The sequence below is a fragment of the Triturus cristatus genome, chromosome 9 (assembly GCF_964204655.1).
Source record: "Triturus cristatus chromosome 9, aTriCri1.1, whole genome shotgun sequence".
In the NCBI taxonomy this organism is placed as follows: Eukaryota; Metazoa; Chordata; class Amphibia; order Caudata; family Salamandridae; genus Triturus; species Triturus cristatus.
The window spans coordinates 307855950-307870340 of NC_140592.1; the positions used below are offsets into that span (position 1 = coordinate 307855950).

At 45.5% G+C, this 14391-nt stretch overlaps 1 protein-coding gene across 1 annotated transcript; it reads right to left on the bottom strand.

Moving 5' to 3' along the window:
- Positions 1-927: 927 nt before the first annotated feature.
- LOC146797800 (uncharacterized) lies at positions 928-1821 on the bottom strand. Its single transcript, XM_085627655.1, has one exon. The coding sequence runs from the start codon at positions 1819-1821 to the stop codon at positions 928-930; it is 894 nt and encodes a 297-aa protein (XP_085483781.1).
- Between the last annotated feature and the right edge of the window lie 12570 nt (positions 1822-14391).

Below are 14391 nucleotides of genomic sequence, written 5' to 3' on the forward strand. Positions count from 1 at the left end.
ATATTGTCGGAGAGGCAAGCGCTCTCCTCAATTCCTTCCTGATTGCCACTCTCTTCTTCAAAGGAAGCAGTAACTGACACGTGAGAGAGTTGATCTGAAATCCCAAAAAATCCATCGATTGCGATGGAATCAGAACCGACTTCTCTAGATTCAATAGGAAACCTAGTTCCTGCAACAGTCGGAGCGTCCAAGACAGGTGCCTCATCAAGAGTTCTTTCGACTGTGCCATAATTAGAATGTCGTCGAGATAAATTATCAGACGTACCCCCCGTTCTCTCAACCATTGCACCACCGGTCTCATGAGTTTGGTGAAACACCAAGGGGCGGAAGACAGACCAAACGGCATCGCGGAAAACTCGAACCACTGGCCGCGCCAGAGAAACTGGAGAAACCTTCTGTGTGGCGGGAATATAGGAACCGCCAGATAGGCGTCCTTCAGATCTAAGCGAACTAGCCAATCCTGTTCTAGAAGGATGTCCTGCAGTAAATGGATGCCCTCCATTTTGAAGTGGCGATACACCACCCATGCGTTGAATTCCCTGAGATTCAACACTAACCGAAACCCTTTGTCCTTCTTTGGAACCAAGAAAATCGTGCTTACAAAAACCCCGAGGATGAGGAATAGACCGCACTATCGCGCCTTTTTGGAGTAACGCTTCCATTTCCCTGTCGATGAAACTCTGTTCTTGTAGGGAAAAATGTAGGGAGCCGGGCATCTGACTCTGATTCGGAGTGGCGTAGAACTCTATGTGGAAGCCCTGCACTGTTTGTAAAACCCAGGGATCGACCGTAATCACTTGCCACCTGTGAAGGAACAACGCAATGCGACCTCCCACCATGCACTCTGTGGTATTCAAAATCGTTACCTGAATAGGAGCTATCTCCGGAATTTTGTTGTCCTCTGTAGACTCCTCTGTGGCCTCGACCTCATCCACCCCGATTGCGGGAGGGGTAAAACTGCGGCTTCTGACCACCTCTGCCTCTTTGCTCAGCACCTCGGGAGGTCTGGTTATAACCTCGGCCGGACCCTCGACCCCTGGAGCGTCCGGCCCTATCAAAAACACCAGTGTGGAACACCTTCTTGATGTTAGCCTGCGCCTTATCAAGTGCTGAAAACGTGGCGACGTATTTGCCCATCTCTTTGACACATTTATCGCCAAACAACATGCCATTGGCCAGGGAACCCGGTTCCGTCGTGGCCATCTCCGCCAGTTGAGAGTCAATGCGCATCAAGAAGGAGCGCCTCCTTTCCGTTGACAGCGCCACATTGGCATTGCCCAAAAAACACAGGGCCCGTTGGGCCCACTCCATAACATCCGAAGTGTCCAACGGAACGTTTTGATTCTTGGCGTTGACCGCCGCATCCAATATCTTGGTAAGGGGGCCCGAAACATCCAACAGTTTATCCTGGCACCCCCGCCAGGCTCTATCCAAACCCTTTTTCGGGACCTTTGCGAATTTGCGCATAAATGTAGCCATATTCGGATCTAACTCTGGCGTGTCCGCCACTTTTCCAGTCAGCGAGGGTCTCGGGCATTCCGACCTTAAGGTGGCGCGCACCTCTTTCTCAAAACCCTGTCGTAGGTTTACCCCCACATAATGGGCCACCTCCGGACAAGGAACCCACTCTGAGGATCGAGGGTGTATAAGACTCTGAGGGTCAAATAAAAGATTTTTGGGAGCCTGACTATCATCTGCTTTATAAGCAGTATGTGTCGCCTTTTTCGATTTCTTTTTAGGCCTCACCGACTCCACCTCCGAGTCCGAGGTATTTGTAGTAGACAGAAGAGTCATCAGTGGTATAAGAAGCCATGGAGCCATGGTCTTTCATGACGTTTTTGGCCATGCGCGCCAAAACCTTGGCAGAAGACTGCGAAGTTCCCGCGCCACTATGTTGAGTCTTCATCTTCCTCTTACCATATTTGAGGAGAGGCTTAGTAAAAGGCTTTAGGGCTTTTATTAAAGCTTTATTAACTGAACCCTGGACGTGGGTATCCAGGGCCTCAACCAAATTCTCCTCCAATTGTTCAGGCTCCTCATATTCCTCATATGCATCGCACTCTACCCACTGATCTTCCTCTTCGGCGTAGTACGCCATTGCTTCAAGCAGAGAGGTCTGGAGGAGATTCAAGGGGGGGAGCAGCCCAGGGGTCTGTCAGAACCTGTCCCTAGAACTTGCACAAAAAGAATTGAAACCTACACTAAAGGTTCTGAACTAATATCAAGGTGGAAGGAGAAACCCCTAATAAAACTCCCCTAGAGCAAAGCTCTATGCCGGTAACACGCTCCGGTCAGCGTTCAGATAATGAGGCCAGAGATGTGTGCAGTCTTTTTACTCTGTGCGCGAGGAGCCGTTAACTCGAAATAGACGAAAACGGGGTTCTCGCGCACAGACACAGCGTCCGGGGCAACGACGCGACCGCTCTCTGAGCACGAGCGTGTCGTGTCTGCCTCCTCCTTCTCCACCGCCCCTAGCGCTCGTAATAGTCCAACGACGCGCGCACTGCCGTACACGACGTCCCCAGAGGGAGCCGGAGACGCGAACACAAACACCTCAGGAATACTGACACCGGCAGCGCCGTAACTTCCTACAACATTACAACAATCCTGAATATATGCATAAACCAGCCGTAAAATCCTTAAAACAAGAACTTCCCCACAATTCTACCACAACGAGAAAGGTAAGGAAAAGCACTTATCTGCTGCTGCAGCAGCAAAGAAAGAGGAAGTGATGTCGCGGTTTCAGACTATATATACTAAGTACTGATAGTGATTGGTGCATACTATGGAGGGGGTTGTACTTCCGGGGTATGCTGAAGTTTAAAGTTGTTTAATTGGCTGCTGTGTTTTTGCAGTAAAGCAAAGAGAAGCATAATCGGAGCCTCCGTGGACTGACATAGAATTCTGATGACCCGCCGGACCGGAAGTGGAGAGAAACGGGCCTGGACACTGGAAATGCACCGGAAGAATCCAGCTGTCTAGCAGCGGTGGGACGGCTCAACGAGGCCCTTCGGACATCATCACGGCCGACCTAACAAAAAGGCTGGTATTAAAATCCTGAGAGCGGCGAGTGTTGCGGAGAAGAGACTGGAGAGAGGGAGGCAGCGACGAGGAATGGAGAGCAAGACAAGTCTGAGGAGGAGCAGAGTGGAGGAAGAGACGGAGAACTGAAGACCCCTGAAGTATTATACACTGTGGAAAAGCCCGGCGGCCCAGAGAAGGGAGAGGACACGCCAGGTCCCAACGCCACGGCCCAGGTCCCGGGTCGTGGCCCAAGGCATGTAGCTTTAAAGGGGTCGTTCTGGTGGGGGTGTTGGGGTGGCATGGGGAATTAGGACACATGTGGTTTGTGTAGGTTTTACCTCCCCTTTCACAGAGCACCCACATGATATCCCTGTTTTTTTTTTTCCCCAACACAACCCTTGGTGGTGGTAGCACATTACTATAGAGTAGAGGTCCTTGAGCTAATCACGGTATTTGTTCTTCCTTCCCCTTTTTCTGAGTGCCCGGGAGGACAACGCCAAACGGCCACACCGGTACTAGACCCCGAGAATCCATAGGAGGACGGCCAAGAGGGAGAAGAAGCTCCACTGTTCTTTTTTTCTTTTTTGTGTGTTTTGCAAACCTTCTTTTGTTCGTAATACCCGGATCTTATGGGACTGACAAACAGAAGATCCCTCAAACAGTTATCGCATAAGAAAATAAAGACCCTTTAAAACTTCTACTGTGCGTGTCCAGTGTTCCCTTCTGCTCCCCGGGCCAGTGTCCCGCCTACAGGGTGGAACATACCAGGAAAGCAAGGCAGAACTAAAATATAAACCTCTCACATTCACCCGGTAGGTGCCTGGTAATGTGGCTTGTTGTTTTGGCTTTCTACTGCCATATTCTGTTTGTCACTTGGCTTTCCGCTCTTTACACTTTGTTGTTTTCCTCTTTCCTGAATCCCCATTCCCTTTTGTTCCTTCTTACCATATAGGACTTCTGTATGATCCTTGCTGTTGCCTGCTATTGAGTTCTTCGCAGAATCTTCAGTACCGCCACCTACCTGCTCATTGCTGTCCAGCTTACGGCCCTCCAGTTGGCATGGAGTAACTACTTTGCTTCTGCAGTTATATGCTCCTTCTCCTCAGAGTTCCAGTAATACTTGGGCTGATTACCGACTTCATGTACTGAGTGGAGGGTGAAACACAGATATGTCTTAAATGCTTCACATTTGTTATTGAAGAAACGTTTCCTAAAGACAATGCACATTATTCTTGCTTTGTCAATACTAGCAAGCAGTAGTTCTGTGAAGGTCCGAAGCTGTGGTATATGCCATTCGAAACCAGCATCTCCTGCATCTTATCCTTTACCCCGATTTCCGACTGAAATATTACTATTAAGTGTCTTGACTGGGAAGGGAAGACACTTGGGATTGTCAACTATATTCCAAGGGTTGGACATATCCTTCACAAAACTGACTGTTTGCCAGGCTGCTTATTCTTTCCCACTGTGGATTCAGCCAAAAAAGTATGCATGTCAATTTAAATAAATGTGGTAAAATACTAGCTGCAGTGTCTTTTTTTTGCTTGTGATACGAAATAAATGTGGATACAGATAAAATGACCAAAAAAGAAATATGGATAAATACAGAAGGAAATGTTACAAACATAAACACCATAAAACCGGGAGCCCTAATTATAATAAAAAGTATGACTACAGCTTGGTTTTCTGTTACAAAAATATATACCATAAAACCGGGAGCCCTAATTATAATAAAAAGTATGACTACAGCTTGGTTTTCTGTGTTTATGTATGTAGAGCATGCCCATCCCACAAGGATAATTTTTGTCTTTGATGCTAAACCTATCTTGGAAACTCCTGCTGATGTCATGTGGATGCAGGTGACTAAGGTGAAGCACTTCTACAGGGTGGTTGGCGACTGCAAGGGATTGGCGTTGTAGAGAGCCCCCTTCCCCAACCCTTGCAGGGGGGCCCACTAAGGTTTTGTTACACCGCTGTCTCTCCCTATTGAGAAACCTTTCCCTCTGCCAGTGTTGGGAGGATTCTATCCCAATTGGTGTGTATTATTTCCACACTTTATCCAGTAGCCTGTGGAGGCTCCTCATCTGAGACATTCAGGGTTTGGGGTCCTACCCATTTGCCATAGTCCATGGGATGTGAAGTATACCCTATAGAGGATTCCTGCACTGTGGGAGTGCAAGATCTGTGTAGAGATTCATAGCAGACTGCGAAAGCCTCTGCGCACCTTGGGCTTTTTGGAGCATTTCCCCATTGGCGGCACTCAGACTTGGCACCAGTCCGGTGGTTCTCTCTTTGGCAGCTAGTCAATAAATAAGCTTTCCTGATTTATCTCAAAATTTATAAAACCGAAATTGTGTTGCTATCAGTGCTGCTCGTGAGCTTTCTGTTAGCTTCTGTTTTAGTGCTAGTCTGATGGCTTTTAGCTGCTGTAGCCCTTCCTCCGTTGTGAAGGAGGTTTGTTGGGTCTATAAGGTTCGAAGTTGATGATCTAGAGATCAATATTCTTTCCCTTTCTCTTGCCTTTTCCCTACTATGTAAGAAATGATTTGACCCCAGATTACTGCCTTCATGACTTCCCAGAAATTAGCACGGGACAGGTTTGGGGAGGCATTGAACTTGGAGTTGTCCTCTATCCCCTCTCCGACACGCTCGCAGAAGCCTGTGTCCGCAAGCCACCAGGGTGGAGTTGCCACTGCCTCACTGATCCCCCTCCCATCTTTCAGATTTCCACCTCAGCCAGGGAATGGTCTTAAACCACACATGGGTGAATTATAGCGCTTTCGATCCCCAGAAGATCTATCGACTAAACAACTATATATTCTAATCTGAAATTAGAGGCAGGGGGGTGTGAGTAATATGTACATTTTCTGGTATTCTAGTGTAGATGCCTCCATACATCATGCAGCCCTAGCAAGTCCACCCAGCTACTCATTGTAGCTGTCATTGTGTTTCATGTGTCTTTGGTGTATAGGGAGGCCTGCATAATACTATTGAAATCACCCCCAATGATGGTGCGCCCCTCCAGAGATGCGGCTTTGGCCCTCGTAAGATCAGTCAGGGTTTGTTCTTCCAGGGCATTTGGGACATAAACACTAAATATCGACCATGTGTACCCTCGACTGAGTCCGAGATCCTGACCAAGCACCCAGGGTGGTTTCAAAAGTGTTGTATACCACTAGTGGGAATGAACTGTGCAGCAAAGTTGCAGCGCTCTGGAGCCCCGCGTGAACCCTGTATGATAGGCCCTGTTGAACCTAAAGCAGCAAGCACAATTGCTACCAGGTAGGTGGGTTTCCTGAAGAAGGAGCACTGTGGGGACCGCATTGGCCCAGTGCAGTATCACCTCCCTTTTAACCTTGTCATTCAGGCCATTGACATTGCAAGTTAAGAATATTTTAGGTCGCTGCTCTTTGACTATGTGTAATGGGGGTAGTCTGGAAGAGCATAGTCATCCTTAAAGCGTGTGCAGCGCCTGTACTGTGTTAAACTGACTCAAGAAGCTCTCACCCCCTATTTTCCCCCTTACCAGTCACTCAAGGGGTGTTGTGTCCAGACTCCACCCTCCTGCCTCCCCCGCCAGAGCCCACCAATGCAGATTGCCTACCTCTGCGTACCCCTCTGGCCCGGGAACTGTGATGCTTCTTGTCTCGTGTCTTTAGAGTGCCTGCAAGTTTTTGGGTTCCTAACTTCCGCAGCTCCACCCCACCATGGGTGGTCATTGGATAACCTTAATTTTTGTTAGACAGTTTCCTTATCTCCAGCCAGTCCTATGCCCATTCTGGGGTGTCAAAAAGTAGGACTTGCCTTGAAACAGGATCTTCAGGCATGCAGGATAAAGTAGCTCATATTGAAACTGGATAGTATGTCACTTTTGTTTCACCCCTAGTAATGACTTACATTGGATTTGCACTTTTGTGGTGGAGTCCAGGAACAGCATAACTTTTGCCACTGAGCAGCGCTGACCCAGATGCTGCAGTACCTGTCTTAGGATAACTTTCTTGTCAGTATAGGTCAGTACCCTTGTGATGAGGGGATGGGGGGGACCCTGGAAGGAGCTGAGGTGACTGTGTCCTCTCAAGAATGAAATAAGGCTACAGGTCAGACAACGCCGCCCAGGACCTGAAACAGTCTGTGAGGAAGGCAATTGCTGTGGTTCCTCTGAACCCTCCAGTAGGCTCACAAGCAATAGATTGTTCCGGCTGAATCGACTTTCAGCGTCTTCTGCCCTTATCTTCAGGAAGTCTGTTAGCATCCGCAGCCTTTTGAGTTGTTTGAGCTCTGGGCTCAATTCATCCTCAAGTGTCGAAATGTGTTGCACCACCTCTGTCCTACACGTCAAAAGGTTGCACAGGTCGTGCCTGAGAAGAAAGAGCTCCGTGTTCACCGCCCCTATTTTTTTTCATTTAGAACCTTGTGGCCTAAGTTATTGTTTTGCCTGATAGGCCTGGCCCTCCAGCTGACTGCCAGATTGCGACCGTAAACATGGAGCATGGCTTGATTCATTCGCCCTTTTGGGTCCAGACTTTTTCTGGTAACCTGATACCTGGATTCACTCCCTTCTGTACGCCAAATTATTTTTGGACTCCTTGCGACACAACCTCGGTTTTTTATGGGTTTTCTTCAGAGGCTAAACCTTACGTTAATCCTCTTGCAGGATACGGTTTGTCTAGTTTATTGATGCTAATTCCTGATGACTAATTACTTTTTGCACCTGTTTGCATGTTTTCAGCAGCAGTAATTGTGTGGCTTCTGTACTCTGAAAAGTTATAACAACTGATGTATTTTGGAAATGAGCAGTTTATTTCTGGGCCTGTGTGGGGAGCAGTCTGTCAGTCTATTTAATTTATATCTAGTTCTTTCTATGGGTTTTCTTCAGAGGCTAAACCTTAAGTTAATCCTATTGCTGAATACAATTTGTCTAATTTGATTGATGCTTATTCCTGATGATTAACAAATTCCTTTTTACTTCTGTAATTCTGATAATTCTGAATAAACTCATAATGTTTTAACCAGCAGTACTTGTCTTGCGCAACCTTGGACTTATTCTTACAAAGACTCACAAGTGGGTTTACAAAGACTTAGACAGTTCCGATCTTGTGCATTGACCCGTTTAAATTACTAATTAGCATCAACATCCTGAATAGACCTTTTAATTACAGTTGGTAGCAAATCTATATTTTCTGAATGGGAAAGTGTAAGCCAAATCTCAATTCACACATGTCGGGCATATGTCCAGCTCACTATGGAAGAGGACAGTTCACTCAACTCCTTCTTAAACAGGAACCACACCAAAAACACATTTGGGAAGAAATTAGACACATTTGTCAATTCACTAAAACCTGAAACAACAAGAACCCTGAGGTCTGAACTAACCAAGGCAAGGAAGAAAAAGAAGAACGAAAAGGTGATGTATGAATAACAAACAAAAGCCCAATTCACTAAGTGAAAGGGCAATCCCTTTTAAGGACGTAATCCCTCACTCACCCTGGGTGACATGCTTCATCATATGGGATTCTCCACCCAGAGAAAAATCCTAGTTTCTCTGGGGGCTACAACCCCCTCTATGAGAGGGAGGAGCTCAGGGATGTTTTGATTGTACACTAAAGGATGGACTAAATCCACATATGATGAGCTGATTCGTATGAGTGAGGGGTGCAGTGCTGACAAAAATGTTTGTGCAGTGAAATAAGTGTATTAAAACTAGTCACGGGACAGCAAAGGAAATTCTCTTAGCACAGCCGTGCCGAAGCTAGATTAAAATCGTGAACACCACTAGTCAAATGTAAACAATGGTGATAAACAACAAAGGAAGGTCGACATGTTTCAGCCAAAACGCCTAAAGAGGCTCGGCTTTCATCAGGACCACAAGAGCTACTGCAAAATGAAAAAAACGGTGTGAATCCTACACAGAAAAAAGGATACTGTGAACACCCAATGATTGCTTGAAGGGTGTACGTCACCTTGTCATCTCAACATCACCTAAACAAAGAAAACTCGGTATAAGAACAAGTTGGTTCTCAGTGCAAAGTACTTAAAATACAGGAAATGAAACTTAGTAACTAATTGCATTAACCACTCACCCGTAAATACTGGGTGGGACTCTAACCTCCACCTGGCAACCGCTCAGGAAGGGAACACCGCTCTGAAAAAGGATGTAAGACGACTCAAACTTTGGTACTTACATCTCATGGGCGAATGTTCTAATAAGATGTGGACTTATAAACTAAAAACAAGGGAGACTGAAATTTTTGCTAATTGCACAGGGAAAAGCATGAGTACTACTTGAAAGAAGAACTAATGAAATACAGCGTTCTCCAAAGTGTATACGTTACAACAGAACATACTTGTTAATGTCTCGCTGTCATTGACATTTAAATTGGACAAGCCAAGAAAACCACTGTTTAATCAAACCACTGTTTAAACTCTGCTTATGAAAACGAAAGAATAGGCCCACTAAACTTGGCACTCGATCACAAAAGTGCGTTGGCTGTGAAACGAGTAGCCAAGGATACTTGAGAAAGGCATAAACCGCCTTCTAAATAACTATAAAGAACCTTTCAGAAGAAATGATAGCTAGGCAGTATATCAAGAGGTACCAGAGGGCTACTCCACGCGCTTACCTATCCGTCGGGGAACCGGGGCTAGAATGAGCCTGAGGCCGGAGGTCCCGCGGGACTGGTAGACGTGAAATAAAAGCCGTCAGTATCTTCAGTCAGTGGCCAATCGGAGAGCACACTGTAGAGAAACCAATCAGAGCTGCTCTAACGCCCTTGTCCCTGTTGTCTTGACAACGGGCGATGCAGCACGCGATGCGGTTTCATGAAGGAACTGCACGAAAGAAACAGAGGTACTGGCTCGTGCTATTGAGCTCGGCAATGACTTAACTGCCGAAAAACGGAGGAATCCTAGTTTAAATAGACACTTGCTCCGTTAATACAGACAAATTGACGCACATATGCTCGTCAAAAATACAACTTAAAAAACACCAAACTAGGTGTACAAAACTGAAAAGAAAAACAGAGCGTGCTAATGTGAAAGTAAACAGCAGATGTCTTGGAATAGCGAGACAAACTCAGACAGCTTAGAGAGATTGTTAGACAGTAAATCAATCCAAAAATAGGACAAAATAGTTCAGTGAAGGCAAACACTAGGTGGCACAACCTAAGAGAGAAGTAGAAGACATGAAACAGAGGGACAAGAGCAAATCTGACTCTCACACAGACTACTCTCTTGGCTTCTCCTAGGTGCATAGTGTAAGATTTCGGGACCAGAAGCGGTCTAACTCTCTGAAGTTCACAGTAACAACCACGGTATATCGTCATTCAATCCTTTGACATGCGTGTTAAGTTTATAAACCCACCTTTGCTCTCGTTTGAACAGAAAGGAAGAGCAATCTGTCAGATGGGAGGGTATGAAAGGTTTGTCAAGGACTGTCCAGTGTAAGTCATTTGGGGCATGGTTGACTGATAGAAAGTGATTGGTGAGTTTGGTTGAAGAACGGCCACACCGTATGGTACTTTTATGTTCCAAAATTCGGGTTTTTACCCGACGGGTGGTCATTCCAACATATCGTAACCCACGTGGACATGTTATTAGGTAAATCAAATTTGAGCTGTTGCAGTTACTGTGACTTCTAAGAGTCCACGGCCTGCCAGTGCCTATGTCGATCTCTTTAGTCACAGAAGTATGGCAACAAGCCGCACAGGAACCACATGGGTAGTGTCCTACAACTGGCGGTAGACCCCACAAGGTATGTTGAGTACCTGCTTGATGAGTCCGAGGACGAGTGTGTACTAGTTGATCTCTGATGTTACTGCTACGTTTGAAAGCAAAGAGAGGTCTCGGCAACTTAACCTCTCCTATGTTCAAAATTTTCCAATTTGTCAAGATGATTTTATTGATTTGATTGGAAAATTTACAGTAAGTGTGTACACAGGTCAACCTATTGTCAGAGGATTTTGGGACCTTTGGTTCTAATAGAGCCTCCCGATTGTTATTTAAGGCGCGTTTCGAGGCTCTACGGATCAATTGCTTAGGATAATGCCTAGCCAGTAGTTGTTTTGATAAATTGCTCGCGTGTTCCTTATACTTATCATTTGAGGAGCAATTTCTTTTTAGGCGCAAGAATTGGCCAAAAGGCAGGTTGTCCCGCAATGCCCGTGGGTGAAAACTGTCGTATTTCAAAAGAGCGTTCACCGCCATAGGTTTTCTGTACAGCTCAGTACTCAAACCACCCTCAGAGGGGGTTATCAATATGTCCAAAAAGGGGAGTTGGATCTTAGAGTACTCACAGGTGAATTTTAAGAAAGTGTTACAATTGTTAAGCCAGTTCTTGAAAGCCAACAATGAATTCAGTGGTCCGTGCCATAGTACGAACACATCGTCTATGTACCTCTTCCATATCCTTATTTGGTCTTTGTATGGATTGTTGATACCAAAGACATGCTGTTCCTCAAAGACATGAACATACAGATTGGCCAGGCTGGGAGCAAAAATGCTCCCCATCGAAGTGCCTGACACCTGTAGGAACAGCTGTTCTTCGAATTGAAAAAAGTTTTCTTTCATGGCCAACTTCGCACATGACATGATGAAAGGAACTGGAGTGATGGAGTCCGGTGGATTAGCCAACAGGAGAGTTTCGATGACATCCAAAGTCTCATCCTGTGGAATGCATGTATAAAGTGACTCTACATCAAATGAGACTAAATATTCTGTCTCACAATCAAAAGATAAATATTTGAGTAAGATCAAAATGTCCTTGGTGTCCTTCAGGTACGTAGGCATTTTGATAACCAAAGGACGTAAAAAATGGTCTGAAAATGCCTACAAAGGTTCCAAAAGGGACCCTAGTCCAGAGATAATAGGACGACCTGGAGGGGGACTCACATTCATGTGCACCTTCGGCAGAATGTAAAAGTAAGGTACAATAGGAGAGGTTTTGACCAAGTACTGGGCTTCATTTGCAGTGATCCAACCATTAGTGCTGGCTTCATTTACCATAATCTGAATGGTCTGTTGTAATCTTTTGGTGGGATCCTCAGTAAGAGGCCGATAGGAGTGTGCGTTGTTTAACTGTCTCAAGCATTCGGTGCGATAAGCGGTGGTGTCCATGATAACCGTGGCACCACCTTTATCTGCCGGCTTGATCATGATCGTCTCATCGAAAAGTGAGAGATCTTAAGGCTTGTCGCTCAGATTTAGTCAGGTTTTGATATTGACGGTTTTCTGCTGCACAAGTATTAGACACCTGTGCAGTCACCGCTTTCTCAAATGTGAGTACCTGTGAAGGAACTTGACTGGGCAAGGGATTGAAAGTGGATTTATTCCGCAAACCCGTGTTAAGGTCTTGATCATCAGGAAGGGTATCAAGATCTGTTCGGAAGAAGAAATTTAAACGGATCTTTCTGAAAAAAAGAGCAAGTTCTTGGTTTATAGAGAACAAATCGCCTCCGAAAGAGGGAACGAACCCTAAACCTTTATTCAAGAGGGACATTTCTTCAGGTGTAAGGACTTTCTTTGACAGATTGATAACTAGGTTGTGCTCGTGCTCGGGACCACTGGAGTCTCTCTCGAACTCGATGCCGGGGTTACTGGTTGTTGATCTGCCCAATGGACCTGGTTTCGTCTTCTTCCCCTTGACCGGCCTCGGCCAAACCCTAAAAAAGGCTGGTTGGGGTACATTTGTGGAGGTAGGGGATAAGGACAAGGTTGACCAAAAGGAGGAAAGGGTGGATAATTATATGGGCCAGGAGGCCACCACTGAGGAGGATACATGGTATTGGGTGCACCTCGCAAGTTTCTCCTGTTGCCCCTACCTCTCTTTTTAGTGCCTCTAAATGAGGAGTCTTCACCTGAGGCAGTGTCTGACCCACTTGACCATTCATCACTCCCTGATGTAGAGTAGTCGGACCCATACCTGCGACCCTGTCGATTGAGTTGTGGGGGCACATAGTCAGCACTTGTGTATGGATACACTCTTTCTAGGGAAAAACGGGCCAAGTCCTTCTTGAATTGATTGATCTTCGTCATCAATACCGAATCTTTAAATTCTTTGTTGTGTTTATTTGATTCTTCTTGTTGTTTCTTGAATAAAGCGCCTGTGAGTGTCACCTTGATTTGTGATTCCAATGCCTGAATCTCAATCAAAACAGCATCAGCAACCCGTTTGGCAGTGCTGATGATGAGGATCAACCAATCTCTGGTACACTTCCAAGCTATTAGGGACCAATCGTTGAGAAAGGTTTTGTCGTCCTGGAACAATCTTGGTGTATTAATCACAATGAGTCCTGTGGGAGCACAATTGGCTCTCAAATACTCAGTCATGATTGCTCCATGGATGAACACTCGTGAGTGTGATTTTTTTAGGGTCAGAATCTTGTTCCAATCAACCTCTGAACTGATTGAAGGACTTTGAAAAGTATCCATAATACTTGGTGTATCTAAAATGGCTTGAGCTATGGTGTCATCAAAAGTTAGACCCAGGCGTTCCGCCATAATGATGAAGGTATCAATTATGTGCAAAGAAGAAGAAGTCAGTCTCAACCTCAAAATAAGAAAAATTAAGCCCACGAATGTATGTACGTGTGTGCTAAGAAACACACTGGAAAAAAAATCAACCTGCAGAAAATAATAATTCCGCAAAACAGTTTAGACACTCCTAATGTGTCAAAAAATATATAAATGTAAGACCCACAGCCACAAAGCTGTTCGTTAGACTTGCAAAAAACGGTTCAAAGCCGGAGGGTCACAGGGAACTTTTTAAGACCACACAGGGTTAGATCCCCAACTCTAGTACCTGAAACAACAAGAACCCTGAGGTCTGAACTAACCAAGGCAAGGAAGAAAAAGAAGAACGAAAAGGTGATGTATGAATAACAAACAAAAGCCCAATTCACTAAGTGAAAGGGCAATCCCTTTTAAGGACGTAATCCCTCACTCACCCTGGGTGACATGCTTCATCATATGGGATTCTCCTCCCAGAGAAAAATCCTAGTTTCTCTGGGGGCTACAACCCCCTCTATGAGAGGGAGGAGCTCAGGGATGTTTTGATTGTACACTAAAGGATGGACTAAATCCACATATGATGAGCTGATTCGTATGAGTGAGGGGTGCAGTGCTGACAAAAATGTTTGTGTAGTGAAATAAGTGTATTAAAACTAGTCACGGGACAGCAAAGGAAATTCTCTTAGCACAGCCGTGCCGAAGCTAGATTAAAATCGTGAACACCACTAGTCAAATGTAAACAATGGTGATAAACAACAAAGGAAGGTCGACATGTTTCAGCCAAAACGCCTAAAGAGGCTCGGCTTTCATCAGGACCACAAGAGCTACTGCAAAATGAAAAAAACTGTGTGAATCCTACACAGA